Source organism: Macaca fascicularis, chromosome 4 (genome assembly GCF_037993035.2).
Source record: "Macaca fascicularis isolate 582-1 chromosome 4, T2T-MFA8v1.1".
In the NCBI taxonomy this organism is placed as follows: Eukaryota; Metazoa; Chordata; class Mammalia; order Primates; family Cercopithecidae; genus Macaca; species Macaca fascicularis.
This window is the reverse complement of record NC_088378.1, coordinates 86,671,405-86,696,519: the sequence shown is the minus strand read 5'-3', so window position 1 is coordinate 86,696,519 and position 25,115 is coordinate 86,671,405. Positions and strand designations below refer to the sequence as shown.

The following is a 25,115-nucleotide window of genomic DNA, read 5'->3' as shown; positions in this document are numbered from 1 at the left end:
TATTGAACCAGAAATATGCAAATTCTATTATAGGGCAGCTAACACCAGAGTACAAGTTTCTTCTTCCAAATTAACATGGAGAAACACTGAAAGAAATGTTTAATGGTAATAGTACACTACAGAAGCTAGATTTTTAGACTTATATGTTACTTATCGTTTATAAATAATAATTATTTTTAACTCAAACTCTTGATGCTATATTTTCAAAATTGTGAAGATAACTTTCTGAAGAAGCTGTGAATGTAATAACAAAGGGTAATTATCATCTTCAATGGGGAAAAGGGTGCAATGATCTGATTGCTCTTTCACAATGAAAATATGTACTGAACAAGATGGGCACAGTGGCTCATGCCTGTAATGCCAGCACTTTGGGAGGCCAAGACAGGTGACACTTGAAGCCAGGAGTTTGAGACCAGCCTGGGCAACATAGGGAGGCCTTGTCTCTACAAAAAATTAGCTGGGCATGGTGGCATGCACCTGTAGTCCCAGCTACTCAGGAGACTGAGGTGGGAGGATCACTTGAGCCTGGAAGTTTGAGGCTACAGTGATTGCACCTGCACTCCAGCCTAGGTGACAAAGCCAACACCCAGTTAAAAAAAAAAAAAAAAAAAGAAGAAGAAGAAAAGAAGGAAGGAAGAGAGAGAAGAGGGAGGGGAGGGGAGGGGAGGGGAGGGGAGTGGAGTGGTGGTGGGGGGAGGGAAGGAAAAATATGCCCTGAACAAACTTGAACCAATCAATCTGTTCTATTTTTCCTGAATCAAATTCTCTTATGAAAAGTATGTCTAACAGACTTAGGCTTGATTTTAAACTCTTAAGACACAAAACAACAATGAAAATAACTGAAATAACAACTATAGAAAAGAAGAATCTTCCATGGCTTGAACTGTCAGATTCAAAGATATAATCAACCACATTAAGAAAGGATCTCTATGTTTGCATTCACTTCCTGTCACAAATAATAGCTCAACTTGAGCAGCAAGAGAACATCAGAAACAACAAATAGAAATACTAACTTCAACTATTTTTATATTAGTTCCATTTCTTTCTCTTAGAAACGAATACTTCAAATATTGTGAAGAAGATATAAAAATATTTTTACTACCTCACAGGTAGTAAGACTGTAAGACTTAGGAATCCAGGACCCTTTTGTTATCATCCATGGCAATGACCATTGATTATTAGTTGCTTTTTAAAGCTGGGGCCTAAAGAAGCCATCTGAATTACTGGTACAAATTACCAAGAAAATATCAGTACCCCTAGTATTAATTTAGAAATTGTTATGGTAGTCTGTATTGTTGTCAACATACATAATGTTTTTAAAAAAATTCTAACACCAATTTACCTCTTCATATCCTATTATCTCCCTATACAAACCTTTGCACCTACCCAACTATGCCTCTTATACCCCAGGCGAACAAAACTCCACTTTGCTTTCTCTATTTTCCTAAATTACCTGTCCATCCTTCTATCTCTACAGAGGCAGAGAAAGATAAAAACACACATGCATGCATTCACTCACAACCTACCATCCTCCCAACTGGTAGTACAAAACAGTTCTTGTTTCCTTTGTGAATCCTACCTCAACTGCCCCAGTTCCAGTCCACAGGTTTTCCTCAGCTTTTGACATTTATAACCAATTCTAGGCATCTGACACATCACATCCAACTTTGTGTTGTTAATTACCTTTTTACAGAGAGATTTCTTTGTAAATCAGGCTATGAGTCAGTTGAAGGCAGATAAAATATGTTACTAATCTTTATATGCCCAGTCTCCACCAAAGTGTCTTGTACATATGCAGTAAGTCCTGATTTACCATCAATAGGTTATTGGAAACTGCGACTTTAAGCAAAGCAATGTACAGCAGGTCCTTGAATAACATCATTTTGTTATAATGTTGGCAAGGAAAAAACTTGGTTTTGTTGTATGTCATTTCTCTTAAAGTCACGGTTTCCAAGAACCTATCATTGATGTTAAGTGAGGACTTACTGTTTATTTAATGTTTGTATGTTTGTTTTTGACTAGCAGGTAAATTTTGAGACATGTAATGGACAAGAGAATAGTATGTATAGTCACAGAAAGAGGGACTGTAAACACATGTCATGCATTAGACACAAGTGGGTGTATGATGGGAGGGGAAAACACGATGGAAGGAATTTACGTTTGCTACAGTGGCAACAGTTCATTTTAATGTAAAAGTGGCCAAAATCAAATTAATGCAGCATAAAAAGGTTCTAAAAGCCATAAATAGGAGAATGAATTTGTGCCAGAGTATCAAGATACCCAAAATAAAGACTATCAAGGAATGGAAGGTTTTGAGGAGGAAAGTGATATAGACCTAGCCTAGGGCATTCAGAAGAGGGGGATGTTAACTGTCGTGGCCAACAGTGCTGACTGAAGGAGAGACCAGGCCTCAAGAAGACTGGACCAAGTAAGGGTATTCCTAGGACTCTAACATGAATGAATAGAATTCAAAAGAACAGAACTGTCTTTACCTTTTTCCTCCCAAACTATAATTTTTCATGATTTTACTGATTTATTAAATCATTCAAACCAGTAAAAGCACCTGAAAATCAGTGTCAGACTTTGCTTAAGATTTTACTTATTATGGATAAGAATGACTCCTAAAAGGGTCTGGGAGACTGCACAGAATAGCATGGAAGAGTTCATCACTAACAGTAACTTTTCCTCACTAATACAATTTCCACTTTTTCCTTGTGTGGCTATTCCTCTCTGGATATCTCCATTTAGTGACATATAATGACCTAAATTACATGCACGTTACTTTACTTCATTCATTCTTTTGCTAAACTATAACCAACCTGGGAACCTTTTCTTGATTATTCTCACAGTCACTGCCTTTTACATCACCCAATTAACCATGTGCTATGCAACCAACCTACTCATTCTGAAACTTAAAAAACATCTGTTCCTTCTCCCTGCAATTCTGCTATAATTCTTTTTGCAGCTGAAATCAGCCTTGAGTCATCAAAATGCCTCCAAGAAAGACTGATCTTGAAAAACATTAGAATGTTTTAATTCCAGCTATGTTCACACAAGGCATACTCAACTTTGGGCAAAAAAATGAGAAACCGTTTTCACTGAATCTAGCGTGACGGCAAAACCTACTTGAAAAAAAATCTTGCAAATGAGATATTATCTTTATCTTTCTGAGCTAATTAGAGCACTCAAAATGCATAGGTGATTTGTTCACGTAAGTGATCTCCTACCAGCTAGTTCTTAAAGAAATAAAATAGACTTCTAGAAACTATTACAAATTAATAACTACATAATACTGTTACCCAAATCTTGTGGACATGAAGAAGTGATCAACTAAAAGAAAAACAACAAGTAGGGTTGACCCTTCTAAAAAATGACAGGTAGAAGAAATACATGACATAGTAAACTTCCAAACAGGATGCTCTGGGAACAGAAAGTACTTCATAACGGTATCAGAAAATACTATAAGAAGCGCTTTAACCTCTCAGAGATTCACAAGTATTCCCAATGCAAGAATTCTCAGCTTTTGCTATTAACAATGAAGGAAGGTAAACACTCAACATGACTAAATGAGTAGCAGAGGTGAGATTATAACTTTGAGCTCTCTTTATACTTCCATCTCTTTTTTATGTTTAAAAAAAAAAAGAAAACCACAATGATTCTCTATTTTGGTCTTTGTCGTTAAAACCATATCCCTTTGGTCAAGTCACTTAGTCCAGTCAGTGGACTATATTATATAAATTACAGGGATAATTTTGGCATACAAGCAGAACTCAGAAAGGGTTCAAGAACTATAATAATATACTGTATATGACAATAATGCAATAGAAACAGTAACTAATTACTTCAAAATAGTATACAGAAACATAACTCTGCATACGAGGCAATATAATGTAACTATATTGTCATCTTCCCCACCTGTAAAACTGGAATGTTTAAAGTACCTACACTTCAACAGGTTGTTTGAGAATTAATTAGAATAGTGCCTGGTGGGCATATAGTGCTCAACAAATGTTGGCTATTTTTCTATTTGATAAAAGCACTAACTTTAAAAGTCAAAAACATAATTATTCATGTTTTTGGTTTTAAACAAATAAATTATCCTGTTTTTCTTTTTCATATTAGAGTTATAAAATACTGACAAAGAAAAAAAAGATGGATTTCCAAAAATATATCAATATGGTTGTAACATTTCACAATAAGATGTAAAAATTACTATATATAAAGAATACATTAAATTTAAATATCCTTTTATATTATTCGTTTCCCTATGTCTTAGCCTTCTCGCCCCTCCAAATTTTTATTTTAAACAAAATTTCCACTAGATAATTGCTTTTACTGGCTAACAACACTTAGAGAGCAAATCTGATGCAAAATACCACAATCTATTGAGAAGAAATTATGACCTAAAATGTCATTTTATGTCTGTGCACATAGGCTGTGGATAGATTAATTTTTAAAAGAGTATGTATGTAAATATGTATATATACATGTAAATAAAATGTGTGTTCATTGTTAATATTTTTCAAGTTACCAAACTTAAATCTCAGCAAAAAACTTAAATAACTTATAATTTTTCACTATTATTAACTGAGTCAACTAATCAGAAGCAACACACTATTTTAGCAGATGAATGATCACTTGTGAAGCTATTTCCTGAGTATTGGAAATGCTCTGATCTTGTGACACTGTAAAAAGAATTTAAATATACAGTTAAATATTTAACATATTTTAGTAAAACTGTCAATATCCAAATGGTAACTTAATGCTGACTTCTATTTTCAATGTTACAAATTTACAAGTTTCTACAAATCTTGTACTTCGTTGCATTTAGTATAGTTTGTAAATCTTCTGAACTGCAAACTTGTCATTTTATTTATAGGCAATTAATTCTGTAGATAATAAAACTTGAGGACATGGAGAAGAGAAATACTTAGTTCACAACTTAGAAAAAAAACTATTTTAAGAGATTATTAGATTTACTTGAATGCATCTCTTTATTCCTGTTTTAGAAAATTAAAGATCCCTCCAATCCACACACCCCAACATTAATGAAAAGATGTCACTTACGGCAGCAATCTCAAACTTCTGAAGGTGCTCACGTACCAAGTTAATACTTCCTATTAAAAATTTGGGGAACGTGTGGATTTCTATGATCTAGACTTGGAGTTTGTTAGTGCCCTTTGGGGTGGAGGCGGAGAGAGAATCATCAGGAAGATGGGTCTTGTTTTGCTTGGGGTTGTTCACAATGTGCATGTTGTCAGAAGAGTCAACCAAAACAAGCACAACTCTGGAGCTTTCCTAAATGCATGAATTACAGCCACGCACCACTTGAAATGGGTCTTTACTGTTGTGCCTGCATTTAGGGTAAAGATGGAGGGAGAGTTATTTTGTTTTTTGAGACTTTATTAGGCAAGAGGACAAGCGAACACTCTTTTATAATGAATTAGTATTTGCTGAAGGAATGATTTGTCTCCTTTCTGTGAGAAGTAAAATGCCTAACTTCTAGACATTTAATATGAATCTAGATCAGAAACTGTGGCATTATTTATCAGACATGACTTCAGCAATAGCCATTTTTACATAATCTTTTATATTTATATGGTTATTAGTGTCTCTGAAATTCAAGCAAGAGAACTACTTATTTTTAGAAGCAAAATACTGGTTAAAGAAAACAGGATAAGAAGTACCATGTTAGCTCCTTTTACCAAAATAGGAGGTCCACTGGCTGTACTGTAAATACCTAAGTAAGTATTGCATTTCCTTTTTTTGGAAAACTTTTCAAAGATACAAAAGAAAATTGTTTATTCTTTGTTCAAGCCATGTTTAACAAGAACTCACCTTGATGTAGTACAATGTTTAAAAAAATACTAGAATATGCCAAAATATTTCCAACAGTTTTCTACAACATGTGTAGCTCAAAAGTCATAGAAATTTCTGGTTAAGAAAAATGCTAAATTTCTTAATTGAAAAACAATTTGAGGACTATATTGAAAGGGTTCTCAGAAGAATGTATTCACAAAATCTACATTCCAAATAAAGTTGCTGTTAATAGTAATTTACAACCACAATTTTAAATTAGAAAATAAAATTAATTTATACTGACACAAGGATATACTAAGCCCAAGATGTAATAGAGATTAGAAATTAAAATTTTTAATCCAGTAAATATGTATGTAATTAGAACCAGAGCTTTTAAATAGCTTGATGAACTTCATGGTATATACTTAATGTTAAAAACAATAGAAAACAAAAAACAAAGCCCACTTGGCTTTCCAGTCATTCTTCAATTATAACGCTATGAAATATTTATTAGTGCTTTCATATACCAGCAAGTGGGCTAAATCCTGAGGATACGGAAGTGGACAAGAAACAGCTCAGCCTCATAGGGCTTATAGTCTTTTGATAAGTTGTCTACGGACATGAAGATAATACTGAGATTGAAACGTGTGTATTTTAGGACTTACGTGGCATTCTGTTTTGTCAATAATGCTACCAAAAGCACCTGGGTAGGAGAACAACCATTATGAGTACCTTTTAGAACTTTTGTCTACAACTACTGTATGACTTGTTAGTAATCACTGCATGATTTTTAACATCCAGAAAGTTACAGTGTAGGCTAGCTCGACACCCAGCAGGGATCCCACAATGCTCTGTCAGCAACTGTGCAGAATAAGAAGTGGTCAGCAACTTAATAGCTATTGCATGGAAGTAGGGAGAATTTTAGTATCCAAAAGGTTTTCCTTTAACCTTCTTTTACTTTTTGAATCTATTTTCAACAAAGGGATAAACACTTCATCCTTTACTACTGTAATATGAGACACTGAAAATTTTCCTCATCATTAAGAGTATTACAGAAAATTTAGCCATTATTCAACAACTATATCATATAGATCTAGACCTGATTTCATTTCTTTCTCTCAAGTTCTCACTCACCTCCTTTTCTAATGTTTTCATCTACGAAAGATCTTACCTTTATTTCTTTCTCTATCCTCAAAAAACATGAAATCACTTGGGAGACAGAGTAGATGTGTAAGACTCCCCTCTGTTCTTGAGAATGAGTACTTTTGAAACAGAAAATAGCTTTACTTGGTTCCATAAAACATTTTAATTCATTTCTCATTCATCTTTTCCTTCCTCCCTCTTCCCAGCAACTATGAGATCTCATCTTTTTCTTTCCCTCCAAAGCCATTCTGAGGCTAATCATGAGTTCAGGGACAGGTAAGCCTCCTCCCTATCATCTGTATCACAAAATGTGGCACTCTCCTGCCAGAAGCGTATGGCAGCATTAGCTGGACAAGTCCTACCCTGAAGCAGTGTTTGCCAAACTGTGAGTCGTGACCCATTTTCCAACACAGAAATTAATTTAGCGGGTTGAGACCAGCATCTAAAAATTAAATCAAAAGAAAAAGAAACAAAACAAAATGACATCACACATATTTTGAAACCAGTTCACATTACATGTATATAAATACATGTATGTGTGCATATACCAGAACCTGAGGAAATATATTTTGTGCAGCTCTACAGGCTATGAACAAAAGTTTGGAAGTCGTCAAACTAGAACATTCAGTTATTTTAGAGGTTTAAAATATGAATGTTAGTTTCTTTTAGTAAAAATGGTGTTGATCTAATAAGCCAGATATTTTCTAAAAGACCATCAGTCAGTAAACAAACCAAATTATTACTATCAGGTTTCCTAGCATATTTCAGTCTTTTATAATAGAAAGATTCCAAATAAATAGTTTACTTTTAAATATAATTTATGCTAAATATTAAAATTTACTTGTTAATAATCTCAAAAATATTTTTAACATAACAAATAACAATCTGAGCTTGAAGTACCTTAAAGGAAAAACATGCTACTTTAAAAAATATAGAAATGAAGTCCACGTGGATGGTTTGATAGATTTTCAATGTTGACTTCAAAAATGAAGAGATAGGTATTTCTTTGCATCTATTACATATGCACATGAATACAAACACTCTTACATTTCCTTGGCTGTAGAGATTTTTTAAAATTCAAGCTCAGAAAGCTTAGAGTATCTGACTGTGACTAATGGCACCCAGTTACTCAGCAGGGACAGAACCAGACTGAGGCAGGGAATAATGCTGCTGTACTGACTGTAAAATAACTGCCTTAAAAAAATAATCCCAAATAATGGTTATAGTCCTTACTTTCCATATAGGGTTGCTGCAAAAAATTCCGACTTAAAATATAGAAGACTTTTCAAGCCTTTCTGCAGTGTCCAAGTGGAAACTTGGGGCTGACTCAGCCTTACAGCCACTCACAATTCTTGGACTGTCAGAACTGGAAAAGACAACTAATATCAAGGAATGGCCCTGTGGCCTTGTGTCTCTCCATAACAACCCTTTGGTTGATTAAATGTGATGTTGAGAGGCTTCAATCCTTCTTGGTTTGATGAATTCTGGCTGGTAAGTGAAGTTTTCACAAAGAGAAACCTACAAGTATTAGCATTAAGATTTTTACTAGACTTTAAAATGCTCTAGAAAAAAACACAGAGTAACTGGTATAAAATGTAAACTATTAAACTAGAACATACCTACAAAAATAAGATATGAAAAATAGAATATATACATATATACATTATTAAGATAAAGGTATTATGTTATATAGAAATACCCAGTCCCCAAGCCTCACATAAAGGACTTCTGAAAAACTTCCCTTTTTAATTTCAAAGACTGCATATAAAGGTATAAAGAACTACATCGCTTACTTAATAAAATCCTAAGTGGCATACATCCCAGTACATTTAGAAATTTAATCTCAATAAAGTCAAATGAGTTACAGTCTTGGATGAGGATGAAATCTGCTTCATTTGTAGTATCAAACTATAGTTGTGGATATGTTAAGCATTTCCTTTCTTACTCCATGTTACCACTCATTATAAAATGATTGGTGTTTTATTTAGCTTATTATATTTTAGGATAAAGCAAGAGGATAATCAAGCATGTTTAAAATCAAGTTCAAATAAAAAATTTTCTTGAAAACTTATTTTTTATGAATCCAGTATCTCTTTGGTTAATAGAAAACTTGAGAGAACGTTTTATTCACTTTTTATGGCTCACAATTTGGGGTCTCTGAATGCTCTCCAGTGGGGTTCATGAAACCTCTGAAACTATAAGCAAAAGTATGTGTATGTATGTAAACTTTTCTAGGGAGAGGGTTCATGGTTTTCACAGGATTCTGAAAGGGGTCGGTGATCTGGAAGTAGAGTCTCTACATTGGGTGAAAGTTGAGGACTGAGCTTCTTTGAAAAAGAACCTTCCCCATGACTTACTGAAGATGTTAAGAGATTTAAAAAAAAAAAAAAAAGTCAATTAAGGAAGGCTGGGCACAGTGACTCACATCCGTAATCCCAATACTTTTGGGAGGCTGAGGCAGGAGAATTGCTTGAGCTCGGGAGTTCCAGACCAGCCTGGGCAATAATGTGAGACCTCATCTCTATAAAAAATTTAAAAATTAGCGGAACATGGTGGCACACGCCTGTAGTCCCAGCTACTCGGGAGGCTGAGCTGCAGAAAATGGTGGATAGGAGACAGGACTAATGTGCATCTCCCACTTGGATGAAGTGAACAGTGTGTGAAGACTCACACTGTTAACTTTTACTCCAAGAACCACCACAGAAACATACCAGGAAAACCAAAAGAAGTCACAGACCGTTTGAAAGAAGTGGCTTGCTGCTGCAAACTCCATGAGACAGCCAAAAAACTGTGAGTTCCCGAAGTGTGACAGGGGAAAAGTGCTTCTGAACACATATCCCCACTGGAAAACCTGAAAATCCAGATCATGGGAGAAGGATTTAACCTCACTTAGAGCTGAAATGGATTTAGAGAGCTGAAGAAAATACAAAAGTAGAAGAAGCAATGGGAAGAGCCCTGTAGGCACTCCTGATCCCCAGCTCGAGCCCGGGGAAGCCATTCTCGGCCTTATCTGAGAGAGGTCCTTGCGGAAGGCAGCCAGCAGAATTGAGAAGGAGCCACAGGGTGAAATAAGCTCCTAGATGAACTCTGTAATAATTTCAAATGAGCACAAGTTTTCCTAAACAGAATTGGGGGGTGGGGGGGAAAAATGGGAAGTGCAGATATGAGCACAGAAACTGCAGCTGATGGTGCAGGCAGGTGGGGAGGGGCAAGGCCTGAGAGCCCTGCTTGCTGTGGAGAGACTTGTAGCTTGGGTCAAGATCTCAGTCCTGCTTCCAGCTCCATGAATATAAACTTGGTGCTGTCGGTGGGGCACAGTGGGAGGAAGACTGGCATTGCTGGCTGCATGGGAACTGGGTAAAGCATGTCACTGCCAGCTTTCCCCACTTGCCTGGTGACCTGTATGATGCAGCAGAGGCAGCCATAATCCCCCTTGGAACATAAATCCATTGGCCTGAGAACCACCCCGCTATGCCCCACAGTGTCTGCATTAAGCCCTGCTCAAGGAGAGTCTGAGCTCAGATCTGCCCAATCCTGCCCCACCTGATGGTTTTTCTCTACCCACTCTGGTAGGCGAAGACAAAAGACATAAACTCTTGGGACCTCTATGGCCCCACAATCACCTGAGAAACCCAAGTATTTATCCTGGCCAATGTAGGGCAAGATTATATCCCCCTCCTACTACCACAGCTGATATTATCTTGAAAGCACCACCTCCTGTCTGGAGGCCAGTCAACTCAAGCCATTACAGCAACTCATAACAGAAAAATCCTGTACCCAAGGAAGGAGAAAACAACAGCTAATTCCACCACCTGCAACACCTTGGCCAACCAGAAGTCCAGAGTCTGTCCACGTGACAACTTCACCACTAGCATAACCATATTCAAGAACACCAGCACACTAAACAAATCAACAACCAATGATTCCTACAGAGTCCACTTCAGTCCCCTGTCACCACCGGGACAGGTGCTGGTATCCACAGTTGGAAGATCTAAAGATGACTCACATCACAGGACTCTGTAGGCACTCCCTAGCACTAGCCAGGAGCCGGGTAGCCCCACTGGGTGGCTAGACCTAGAAGAGCAATAGTAATCATTGCAGTCTGGCTCTCAGGAAGCCCAGTCCCTAGGGGAAGAGGGTGTGATGGTTAATATTGAGTGTCAACTTGATTGGATTGAAGGATGCAAAGTATTGTTCCTTGGTGTGTCTGCGAGGGTGTTGCCAAAGGACATTAACATTTGAGTCTGTGGACTAGGAAAGGCAGACCCACCCTCAATTCAGGGGGGCACAATCTAATCAGCTGCCAGCACAGCCAGAATAAAAGCAGGCAGAAGAACACGGAAAGACTAGAAAGGCTAAGTCTTCTGGCCTCCATGTTTCTCCCGTGCTGGATGTTTCCTGCTCTCAAACACCAGACTCCCAGATTCTTCAGCTTTTGGACTCTTGGACTTACACCAGTCATTTGCCAGGGGCTCTCAGGCCTTCGGCCACAGACGGAAGGCTGCACTGTCAGCTTCCCTACTTTTGAGGTTTTGGAACTCGGACTGGCTTCCTAGTTCCTCAGCTTGCAGATAACCTGATGTGGGACTTCATTGTGACCGTGTGAATCAATTCTCCTAATAAACTCCCCTTCATATATACATCTATCCTATTAGTTCTGTCCATGTAGAGAACCCCGACATACAAGGGGAGAGCACCATATCAAGGGTTCACTCTGTGGGAAAAAAGAATCTGAACAGCAGCCCTTGAGGTCCAGATCTATCCACTGAAACAGTCTACTCAAATGAGAAGGAACCAAAAAAGTGATTCTGGTATGATGAAACAAGGTTCTTATAACACCCACAAAAGATCACACAAGCTCCCCAGCAATGGATCCAAGCTAAGAAGAAATCCGAACTGACAGATAAAGAATTTAGAAGGTTGATTATTAAGCTACTCAAGGAGGTACCAGAGAAAGGTAAAAATCAAAGAAATTTTTTTAAAAATACAGGATATGGAAAAAAAGTCTCCAGAGAAATAGATATCACAAAGAAAGGACAATTACAACTTCTGGAAGTAAAAGACACACTTAGAGAAATACAAAATACACAGGAAAGTTTCAACAACAGACTAGAACAAGTAGAAGAAAGAATTTCAGAGTTTGAAGACAGGCTTTTGAATTAACCCAATCAGACCTTTAAAGACAAAGAAAAAAGAATTAAAAAAAAAAAAAAAAGGAAAACGCCTCCAAGAAATTTGGGATTATGTTAAAATGACCAAATATGAGAATAACTGGTGTTCCTGAGGAAGAGGAGAAATCTAGAAATTTAGATAATGTATTTGAGGGAATAGTCAATAAAAACTTCCCTGGTCTTGCTAGAGATCTAGGCATCCAAACACAGGAAGCTCAAAGAACACCCGGGAAGTTCATCACAAAAAGATGGTTGCCTAGGCACACAGTCATCAGGTTATCTAAAGTCAAGATAAAGGAAATAATCTTAAAAGCTGTGAGACAAAAGCCTCTGGTAATCTATAAAGGAAAACCTATCAGATTAACAGCTCATTTCTCCTTACAGACCAGCAGGCCTTAGGGTCCTATCTTTACTCTGCTGAAACAAAATAACTGTCAGGTAAAAAGTTTGTATCCAGCAAAATGAAGTTTCATAAATGAAGCAGAGATAATCATTTTTAGACAAATGCTGAGTTAATTTGCCACTACTAAGCCAGCACTACAAGAAATGCTAAAAAAGTTCTGAATCTTAAAACCTCAAAATGCACCAAAATAGAACCTCCTTAAAGCATAAATCTCACAGGGCCTATAAAACACCACCACAATGAAAACAAAATAAAACCCCAAGGTATTCAGGCAACAACTAGCATGATGAATAGAACAGTACCTCACATCTCAATACTAACATTGAATGTAAATGGCCAAAATGCTCCACTTAAAAGATACAGAATACCAGAATGGATAAAAATCCACCAACCAAATATGCTATCTGTTGTCTTCAAGAGACTCATCTAACACATAAGGAAGGACTCAAATTAACTCCAGGTAAAGAGGTGAAGATATTCCATGCAAATGAACACCAAAAGTGAGCAGGAGTAGCTATTCTTATATCAGACAAAACAGACTTTAAAGCAACAATGGTAAAAAAAAATAAAGAAAAAGAGGGACATTATACAACGATAAAAGGATTAGTCTCCAACAGGAAAATGTCACAATCATAAATACATGCACCTAGCACTGGAGCTCCCAAATTTACCAAACAATTACTACTAGACATAAGAAATGAGATAGACGGCAACACCATCATAGTGGGGGACTTCAATACTCCACTGACAGCACTAGACAGGTCATCAAAGCAGAAAGTCAACAAAGAAACAATGGACTTAAACTATACCCTGGAACAAATGGACTTAACAGATATATACACAACATTCTACCCAACAACTGCAGAATATACATTCTTATCATAGCACATGTTACATTCTCCAAGACAGACCATAAAACAGACAGGTCACAAAACAAGTCTCAATAAATTTAAGATAACTGAAATTATATCAAGTATTTTCTCAGACCACAGTGGAATAAAATTGAAAATGAACTCCAAAAGGAACCCTCAAAACCATACAAATACATGGAAATTAACTTATCTGCTCCTGAATGATCTTTGGGTCAACAATGAAATCAAGATGGAAATTAAAAAGTTATTTGAACTGAATGATGATAGCGACACAACCTATCAAAACCTCTGGGATACAGCAAAAGCAGTACTAAGAGGAAAGTTCATAGCATTAAATGCCTACATCAAAAAGTCTGAAAGAGCACAAACAGACAATCTAAGCTCACACCTCAAGAAACTAGAGAAACAAGAACAAAACAAACCCAAACCCTGCAGAAAAGAAATAACAAAGATCAGAACAGAACTAAACGAAATTGAAACAAACAAACAAAAAAAGCAATACAAAAGATAAATAAAATGAAATGCTGGTTCCTTGAAAAGGTTAAAAAAAAATTGATAGACCATTAGTGGGATTAACCAAGAAAAGAAGAGAGAAAGAGAGAAGAATCAAATAAGCTCAAGTAGAAATGAAATGGGAGATAATACAACTGACACCACAGAAATTAAAAAAAATCATTCAACGCTACTATGAACACCTTCAGGCACACAAACTAGAAAACCCAGAGGAAAGGGATAAATTCCTGGAACTATACAACCATCCTAGATTAAACTAGGAAGAAACAGAAACTCTGAAGAGACCAATAACAAGTAGTGAGATTGATACAGTAATAAAAGAAAAAATTGCCAACAAAAAAAGTCCAGGACCAGATGGATTCACAGCTAAATTCTATCACACATTCAAAGAAGAGTTGGTACCAATCCTACTGAAATTATTCCAAAAGATAGAGAAGAGGGAATCCTCCCTAAATCATTCTATGAAGTCATTATTGCCCTAATATTAAAACCAGGAAAGGACATAACAAAAAAAGAAAACTATAGACCAATATCCCTGATGAACACAGATGTAAAAATCCTCAACAAAATACTAAGTTACTGAATCCAACAGCATATTGAAAAGGTAATACATCACTTTGAAGTGGCTTTCATACCAGAGATGCAGGGCTGGTTTAACACATGCAAGTTAATAAATGTGATACACCACATAAACAGAATTAAAAACAAAAATGCTATCAATAGATGCAGAAAAAGCATTTGACAAAATCTAGCATTTCTTGTGATTAGAACCCTAGGAAAAATCAGCATAGAAGAAACACACCTTTAAGGAAGGAGACCACCTCTCCCATTGTCTCCTGTTTCATAAGAAAGCAAAAAGTTCAAAAAAAAAAAAAAAGCAGCAGAAGTGAGATCAATAGTCAGAGGGCTTGGTGCCAAGAACCAGGCCTGGTAGTTAAACATCAATTCCTGACCTAACCGTTGGTGTTATCCACAAATTCCAGACATTGTATGAGGAAGACTTGTGAAACTTTCTGTTCTGTTCTGCTAGCCCCTATCACTGATGCATGTAGACCTCAGTCACATAGCCCCCACTTGCACAATGTATCATGACCCTTTCACGTGGACTCCCTAGAGTGTAAGCTGTTAAAAGGGACAGGAATCTTTACTTTGGGGAGCTTGGATCTTGAGACGCGCATCTACCAATGCTCCCAGCTGATTAAAGTCTCTTCCCTCATAAAACCAGTGTCCAAGAGGTTTTGTCTGCGACTGTTCCTGCTACACCTTAAGGTACTAAAAGCCATCAATGACAAACCCACAGGCAACATTACACTGAAAAGGGAAAAGTTGAAAATATTCCCCCTGAAAACTGGAATAAGACAATGATGCCCACTTTCACCACTTCTATTCATCACAGTAATGGAAGTCCTAGCCAGGGCAATCAGACAAGGGAAATAAATAAAGGCATCCACATCAGTAAAGAGGAAGTCAAACTGTCACTTTTTGCTGATGATATGATTGCATACCTAGAAAACCCTAAAAGACTTATCCAAAAAGCAACTAGATCTGATAAATGAATTCAGTAAAACTTCAGGATACAAAATTAATGTACACAAATCAGTAGCACTGCTATACACCAACAGCAACCAAGCTGAGAATCAAATCAATAACTCAACCCTTTTAAAACAGCTGCAAATAAAATAAAATACTTAGGAATATACCTAACAAAGGAGGTGAAAGACCTCTACAAGGAAAACTACCAAACATTGCTCAAAGAAATCACAGACAACAAAAACAAATGGCAACACATCCCATGATTATGGATGAGTAGTATCAATACTGTGAAAATGACCATACTGCCAAAAGCAATCTATAAATTTAATGCAATTCCCATAAAAATACCATCATCATTCTTCACAGAACTAGAAAAAACAATCCTAAAAGTCCCAAGTTTACACATATTTATGTCTTTATGTAGGGCTTAGACAGAAAACTAAAACTAAAAGATGAGTAAATAATGGAAGAGTGTGTGTGTGTGTTCAGCTGTAGGAATAATTGTTATGCTCCGTTTTATATATTTAATACTAATAGTACAGATGTACAGGTATTTATCGGCATGCTATAGCAAATTTCTGAATTCATTTAACATGTGTCCAAGTATCTATTATCTTTTTGTGTTCTTTCTTTTCTCTTTCTGAACTTTATAAAATGGAGCTCGTTTTTAGGTAAAATATCTCTAGCAAACATTGCCTGCAACACCAAGCCACCCACACTGAGGAACTTAAGTCTTGTGATGCTAATGAATGAGAATGTCTTTTCCTCCATGATCAAGTGAACAATTTCATATCATGATTTAATTTTAAAAATCAACAACCAACACGTTCTTAAGAAAAGCAAAGCAGTCTCCATTTTTTAAAGGTTATATATTATCTTTACATTTAGTTTAATGGGAAAAAAGTGAACATAACAAATACTGGTATTTCATATTCACAAGTCAGGTACAAGCCAACGTAGGAAATGAACCTAACTTTTATAACCTAATGTCAAGCATTTGAACTATGATTTTTAAATTGTTATCCAATTAACTTATATTCTAATTCATATGCATGTAATTTGATGGAGCCATAGGAATTATGAAAGAACTTCAACAATTAATAAGGATAAGAATCTTTTCACAGTGAATGAAAGAAATCTTTCCCACAACAACATCAAAGGAAAAAGACACCCTAAAATCATAAACTTTTTTCTACAGGGCCGATTATCTAGGTATAAAGGATTGACAAAAGATTGACTTTGTCACTGAGCTTGTTAGGAAATGTGCAGATAAAGAAAATGTTATATTAATAAATCAGGTGAGTGAGAGGGCAACTACCACTCAGATACACATAACTCTGAGACTGTATTTTTGAGACACTATGTAACTCACACCACGAACACAAAAATTCTCTCCTTACTGAAATATATCAGATAAGCCTCTCTCTTTTTAGTTACTTCAGCTCTAATGAAGAGAAACAGGATTTTCCAAATCATTGGTCAGAAAAATATTGAGCTGTCATAAATGTTCCTGCTGTAACCTATTAGGATTCCTGGCTATACTGCTGAATTTGGTGAATGGGATAGTGAGGGGGGTTTATGAAGAGAATCTTGCCAATTCTCTTCATGTTACAGGGATATTAAAAATGGAAGAAAAAAATGGACTTGAATACTTGACATTATTTAAGGAACTAGAAAAGTCAAGAGGTTCCATAATTTAAGATCCTAATGATGAACTTTAGAGAATGTTTAGATTTAGGTTAAATTAATGGAGTTATTTAAAGAGGTGCTAATGCTATGGTAACTAAGATAAGATTTTTCATTTAAAAAATGTTGATATTGTGGTGGCCAGGCATGGTGGCTCACACCTGTAATCCCAGCACTTTTGGAGGCTGAGATGGGTGGATCACTTGAGTCCAGGAGTTTGAGACCAGCCTGGGCAACACGGCAAAACCCCATCTCCACAAAAAAATTAGCCAGGCGTGTGGCATGCACCTGTAGTTCCAGCTACTTGGGAGACTCAGGTGAGAGGATCACCTGAGCCTGAGAGGCCAACGCTGCAGTGAGCTGCAGTGAGTTGTCATTGTGCCACCACACTACAGCCTGGGTAACAGAGTGAGACTCTGTCTCAAAAACAGATGTTGATATTATGACTGAACATCTTCAGTATTAAGTATGTTGCATATTCTATTTAACCTTAGTCTACTCTGAAAATTCCTTATTTTTCAAAACATAAAAATATGTCATAAGCAAGTGGAAAGGAGTTTTAACTCACAAGTCTCACATGGATAGAAGAAAAATAACACATGGAGCCAAGAAACAAATGTGAAGAAAAATCAGAAAATTATGTAACAACAACAAAAAAATCACAAAAGAAGTGTATTGGCTTCTGGCCAGGTGCGGTGGCTCATGCCTGTAATCCCAGTACTTTGGGAGGCTGAGGCGGGTGGACTGCCTGAGGTCAGGAGTTCAAGACCAGCCTGGTCAACACAGCAAAACCCCAGCTCTACTAAAAATACAAAAAATTAGCCAGGCGTGGTGGTGTGAGCCTGTAATTCAGCTACTTGGGAGGTTGAGGCAGGAGAATCGCTTGAACTTGGGAGGCAGAGGTTGCAGTGAGCCAAGATTGTGCCACTGCACTCCAATCTGGGTGACAGAGTGAAACTCTGCCTCAAAACACACACACACACACACACATATATATATAGGTTTCTCAGAAAACATTAATAGAAAGTTACAAAAACAAAACTGAGTGTCTCAACTCTTTCCTTTTTATAAATTGCCTTGAATGCTAATATTTTTTCATTTCTTATAAGAAAGTTTAATAGAATCAATTAACCCACCCTTAACTAATATTACTATAAAAACAATTTTTTATAAAAGATTAAATAATGCTTTCCCACTAAGATAAGAAACAAGACAAGTATGTCTGTTCTTGCCATTTCTATTCAACTCTGTATTGTAGGATTTAGTCAGTGCAATAAAGAAAAAGCAGGCCAGGGGTGGTAGCTCATGCCTGTAATCAGATTCAAGACCCACCTGGCCAACACAGCAAGACCCTGTCTCTATAAAAAAGAAAATTTAAAAAAAGAAAAGCAATAAAAGGCATCAAGATCAGAAAGAAGGAGAACTGTCCTTACTAGTAGAGGACTATCATTTATGTAGACGATCCTATGAAATCTACATAAAAGCTACTGAACTAATAATCGAGTACAAGATGGTAGAGTTTAAAGCCAATACATGAAAAGAAAAAAAGATCCATCAACTTTTTACAGACTGGCAAGTACCATTAAACAATCAGAAATTAAAATTAAATCCTGCCCAAGTGTCAGGGTGAGTAAAAAAAAATTAAAAGAAAACTTTTGTAATAGTGTACAAAATACAAAACAGATAAATTTGCTTGAAAAATGTCTAAAACCAATATACTGAAAGCAACGAAATATTGCTGAGAGACCTAAATAACTAGAGAGCGATGTGGCCTTAATGAATTGGAATATTTGATACTGTTAAAATTTCAGTTCTCTGCAAACTGATCTATACGTTCAACACAATCCTAATCACAATCTGAACAGGCATTTTTATAGAAACTGACAAGATGATCATAAAAATTCATATGGAAATGAAAGAAACCTAGATTAGCCAAACAACATAGAAAAAGAACAAAGTTGGAGGATTTACACTACTTCATGATTTGTTATAAAGCTACAGAAATCAATATAGTGTGGTTATTGGTAGAGGGATAAACACATAGGTCAATGGAATGGAAGAGTCCAGAAATAGATTCACACATATATGGATCAACTGATTTTCAACAAAGCTGTAAGGTCTTTATTCTTTTTGAAAGTGGTTTTGGAACACCTATATATCAACATGTCTGAAAAAAAAATGTTTGAGAGTAACATTCTGGAAAAAAAAAAGATTAAAAGAAAAAAAAAAAGAACATCAATCCATACTTGACTCTTCTATAAAGATTAACTCAAATGGACAATAAACCTAAATGTAAAACCTAACAGTATAAAACTTCTATCAGAATACATAGAGAAAAATCTCTGTGACTTTGGGTTAGGAAAATATTTCTTAGATACAACAACAAAAGCATGAGCCATGAAAGAAAAATAAACTGAACTTCATCAATACTAAGAACTGCTCTTTGAGGGCACTGTTAAGAGATGAAAAGACAACCTACAGCTGAGAGAAAATAATTGCAAATCACAAATCTGATACAGGACTTATATCCAAAAGATACAAAAAAATGTTCAAAACTCAGTAAGAGAACTAAAAACCCAATTTTAAAATAACAAGATTTGAAGACATACTTCACTAGAGAAGATTTGAACATATATTTGACCGGATTCAGATGGGAAAAAAGTACATGAAAAGAATCTCAGTCATTACGGAAATGTAATACAACTACCACATGACCCAGCCATTCCCCTCCTAGATATTTACCCAAGAGAAAGAAAAGCATATGTCTATGCAAAACTTGAACACAAATGGTCACAGCAGCTTTATCTGTAACAGCCCCAAACTAGAAACAACCCAAATGCCCATCAGCAGGTGAAAGGAAAATCAAACTTGCTATAGCCATAGAATGGAATACTACTAATGGCAAAAAAACACAATTACTTTTACACCAACCTGATACTTGGCAATAAAAAATAATAAACTAGTGATAAGTGCAATAATGTGGATGAATCTCAAAATAATTATGCTGAGTGAAAGAAGGCAAAAAAGAGAGAAAGTGAATATACACTATATGATTTCACTTATATAAAGCTCTAGAAAATGCAAATTAATCTATAATAACAAAAATCAGATTAGTGGTTGCTTGGAGACCACCAAAAAAAAAAAAAAAGGAAGGGCAGGAGGGGGAAATTTCAAAGGGGCACACAGAAACTTTTTGAAGTGATTAATATGTTAATTATCTTGATTGCAGTTATGGTTTCACAACTGCAAGCATGTCATAATTTATCAAATTGTACAGTTTATTGTTTGTCAATTAGATCTCAATAAAGCTGTTAAAAACATTTTTGTTTTTCGAGGCAGTCTCACTCGGTCGCCCAGGCTGAAGTGCAGTGGTGTGATCATGTCTCACTACAACCTTGACCTCCCAGGTTCAGGGAATCCTCTAGCCTCAGCCTCCTGAGAAGCTGGGACAACTGCCATGCCATGCCCAGTTAATTTTTTTTTATTATTTTGTAGAGATGAGGTTTCACTATGTTGCCCAGGCTCGTCTCAAACTCCTGGGCTCAAGCAATCTTCCAGCCCTGGCCCTCCCACTTTGGCCTCACAAAGCACTGGGACTGTAGGCATGAGCCATGTGCTTGACCTGTAAACATTTTTTAAATGGCAAAAGGGATGATCTCAAAGATTAATCTCTAAATGTACTCTTCTAAATTAATCACTGAACTATTTTGGTCAAAGTCATCTTTACTATGGCAAGAATATTAAAATAATCAATTCCTTTGAAAAGCTGAATGATTTCTTCAGCAGAAATACGCAGAAGCTAATGAAATTATCACTTCACATTCACTTTTTTTTTTGAGACAGGGTCTCACTCTGTCGCCCGGGCTGGAGTATAGTGGTGTTATCATGGCTCACTGCAGCCTCAAACTCCTGGGCTCAAGTGATCTTTCCACCTCAGCCTCCAGAGTAGCTGGGACTATAGGCACATGCCACTAAACTTGGCTAATTACAAAAAAAAATTTTTTTTTGTAGAGACACGGTTCCCAACATAGTCTCAACATCCTGGGCTCAAGTGATCCACCTGTCTTGGCCTCCCGAAGTGCTGGGACACAATATTTTTATATGTTGATGATTATTAGCAAGTTTTTGATGGATTCTAGATAAGAGAACATCCAGGAAAAGTACCCTGAAAATGAATAAACATACCTTGATTTGTGCAAAGGGTCTTTCATAACCTCCAACATACAGAAGACCAACATTCTGAGGAAGTAACCTACAAAGAAAAAAAAGCATTATTTATAAAATACTCCTTATGAGTAAGGTTGTATAATTATCAAAATTTGAATAATAGATATAATATAGATACATTATAAAATATATTAGATGGATGCCGTGAGAAAAGTATTCTTGTCTTTCACACTATGAGATAGTAACCAGCAAATAAATAATTTTATATTTCAGAAAGTAATGGGAGCCAAGTGTGGCTGTGTGTGCCTACAGTCCCAGTTACTCGACAGACTGAAGCAGGAGGATTGCTTGACTCCAGGAGTCCAAGGTTGTAGTGTGCTATGACTGCACCAGTGAACAGCCACCCCCTTTAGTCTGGTCAATATAATGAGACCCCGTCTCAAATAATAATAATAAGTAAAATGTTGAGAATGAAAACTTAAATGTAGAACACTCTAACATATTAGTAATTATAACAAAATTACAGAGGGTCCTTGAATAACACAAGTTTGAACAGCATGAGTCCACTTACACAGGGATCGTTTTTCAATAAAAGTTACACTGAGTGTGCCTGTCTCTCCTGCCTCCCCTTCCACCTCTTCCACCTCTTCTCCCTCTCCCACCACTGAGACAGCAAGACTAACCCTCTTCCTCCTCCTTCTCAGCCAGCTCAACGTGAAGACGACAAGGATGAAGACATGTATGATGATGTACCACCACTATGCAATGTACAGGAGATAATACAAACCTAAATACATCGGTACCAAAATCTAACAGGAAAACCTGACAAATACATAACCTTAACAAAAGGTACCCTCCACTAAGAGGTATAAGAGAGAAACTCACCATTAGAAAGTAGTGGAATAAAGGTATTTGCTATGAAGAGATCTGGAAAAGTTTGAATAGAAGGGATTTGGGATTAGCCTCAAAGAGTGGGTAACACAAAGGGAAAAAAACAACATCCTGCGAAAAAGAAGATTTGAGACAAAGACAGCACAGGTATGGATGGAGTAGGGAATAATTTAGTTGGAGATGAGAACTCAAAAGAAGTTTAGAATTAACCATGAAGAATTTCAAATGGCATATACTTTATTTTGTAGGCAATATGGAGTCACATTAAAAGATGTACTTATTTCTTATAAAACAATAAACATGAAAATAAAAATCAAACCAAACAAAGGTCTAATATAAAAAAATGGTAATGATTATGGTCTCTGCATTATCCCTTCCTTCTTATTCCCACAGTTCTAATATGTCCTCACTCTTAAATGCAATGAAACATTGAGAATGAAGAAATACTATCATTATAACTGTGCTTGTGGAGTATGTGGGGAACTAGTAGTGGTGCAGGGTATAGGAAGGACATAATTAAATATTCTTGCGTTTAACTGACCAAAATGTACATATATCTCATCTTTCTTTTATCACAAATCTTTACATAATGGACACTGTGAATAAATGGATACAACTTCAGTCTGAACATGATTATACATGAAGAAGAAAAAACAAATTGCCTATACTCCTTGCCCAGAGGAACTACGCAACATCACTTCTCAAAGTCTCGACATTGAAAGTTAATGGCCTTTTAACTTAATAGATTTCTAATGATCTCTAGGATGGCTATAAATTCTATTGCATGAATCTCAGAATGGAACACTGTGTAGTATCTAGAGTCAAAACAAAAAACTAAACAACAATTGGAAACTCAAAACAATAAAAAACTTCTCGGCATGCCATATTGATATAATCACAGAAAATGAGAACACGAGATTATCATAACCATCTCTTTTAAATTCTGTTAGTGACTTCAAAACCCTACTTCAACAATTCCAGGATATACATTTATTTATAATTTAACTTCTCTGAAATTGAAATGCCTGTGATGCTAGGTGGTATCATAATAATAACCAGGTGACTGTTGTGAGGTAATTGTGTGATTACCCTTCATTGACATGGTCTACTAAGACCATGAAAGCACAGTCTCATAGCAACTTAGATTCTATGAAATAAGGTACATATTTAGTCTCCTGGGAATATCCCCTGTACCCTATGTTCTATAAGAGCCTACAGGCCGGGCGTGGTGGCTCATGCCTGTAATCCTAGCACTGTGGGAAGCCGAGGAGGGCGGATCACCTGAGGTCAGGAGTTTGAGACCAGCCTGACCAACGTGGTGAAACCCCGTCTCTACTAAAAATCCAAAAATTAGCTGGGCATGGTGGCGCACACTTGTAATCCCAGCTACTCAGGTGGCTGAGGTAGGAGAATCGCTTGGACTCAGGAGGCGGAGGTTGAAGTGAGCCGAGATCATGTCATTGCACTCTAGCCTGGGCAACAAGAGTGAAACTCTTATCTCCAAAAAAAAAAAAAAAAAAAGAGCCTATAAAGTATTAAAGGGTCACTAAAAGAATATTAATAGCTGCTAAACACAATTCTGAATTAAGCCAACTTAGCAAAAACTTTCTTACATTTGGAATGTAAGTGATGACACTGTAATTTGAAACATACTGTTGATGGTTACAAACACGACTAAAGGCATTTGTTTAGTAGATTCAAATAGGAAACACAGGAAATGTCCCCTAATCTAAGAAATGGAGAATTTCTTAGCCCATCATTTGACAAATAAGAAATTAACCAACAAAATTTTAAATCTCTCCCAAATCATTGCTGGTATCATAAATTGAATGTTAGGTATATATAGCAGTAGTTTAATTTATTTCCTATATAACAAATGTTCACAGAAAGCTTGATAAAACCTCCTTTAGCAGCAGGAATAGTCACTGTTCATACAAATAGATGCTAGAAAAGGAAAAGAATAAAAGCTGCCTGACATTTAAAAATCAGTATGCCTCTAAATTACTATCCATATGCATTTCAGGAAGCTTGCCAATATACTATTTAGTGTGTCCCTCCCTCCAACTTGCCTAATAACTACCTTTCCCTAAATAAGAAATTTCTTAAATATATCAGTTAGCACATATATATGTATGTATGTATACTTCACTTTTAAAAATTACTAGTCTTTCTTTTAACATGTGTCATAAAAGCCTGCTATGCATAAGGTAATACTTTGAGAACACAAATTCCCACTTTTAAAATGGATTTCTTTAAATATTTTTACCTTTCAAAAAGTATTTTTGCAAATTGTATACATAATTATTGTCAAGTAATATGTACCATTTCATCATGCAGGGTGCTTATGTACAATATAGCAATCACACATTTTTAAATCCCCACAGTAAAGCATTAATTCAGCACTAATAAACACATTTATACATATATTTAAAAATAGAAGCCCTGACTTACTTGGTACCAGGTAATTGTTTAGCCCTTAAGTTAGGTGAACATTACCATAACCTTTATACAAATGCTAACAACTCTGAGATATTTGTTTGCAACTAAATGCTTCTATACTGTGGCTACCAAAGAGGATGTTTTTGGAAAGTAGCAATAAAGAGACACTGTTGGACAAAAACAATCTATTATAGCTTTAGAAGTTAAGAATAGGCAAGACTAATATCTATTTTGCTTTCAATTTTCCAAACACAAACACTAACCAATATCTATTCTGAAAAGAAAGCCCCAAAATTGTTTCCAGAAAAGTTTCTCATAAAAGAAAGTAAAACTTGTCAGGTAATAGAATAAATATTTAAAAGAACTTCATTCACCCAATACCGATGATACATCAAACACAGAAAACCTGCTTTAAAAGTAAATTGAGTCTGTAATTATTTCAAATTACAAGTTTAAAGGGGGCAAGAGATTCTTTCTAAAAATAAGCTAAATAACTCA

At 36.1% G+C, this 25,115-nt stretch overlaps 1 protein-coding gene across 8 annotated transcripts in view; it reads right to left on the bottom strand.

Annotated features, from left to right (window-relative positions):
- Nucleotides 1-25,115, bottom strand: part of RNGTT (RNA guanylyltransferase and 5'-phosphatase) — a 333,967-nt gene that overhangs the window by 47,380 nt on the left and 261,472 nt on the right. For all 8 annotated transcript variants that reach the window (XM_065543746.1, XM_045391222.2, XM_045391223.2 and 5 more), the window contains one exon: nucleotides 21,306-21,372. In XM_065543746.1, the coding sequence (XP_065399818.1) occupies nucleotides 21,306-21,372 (67 nt within the window). The remainder of the gene's footprint in view (nucleotides 1-21,305; nucleotides 21,373-25,115) is intronic.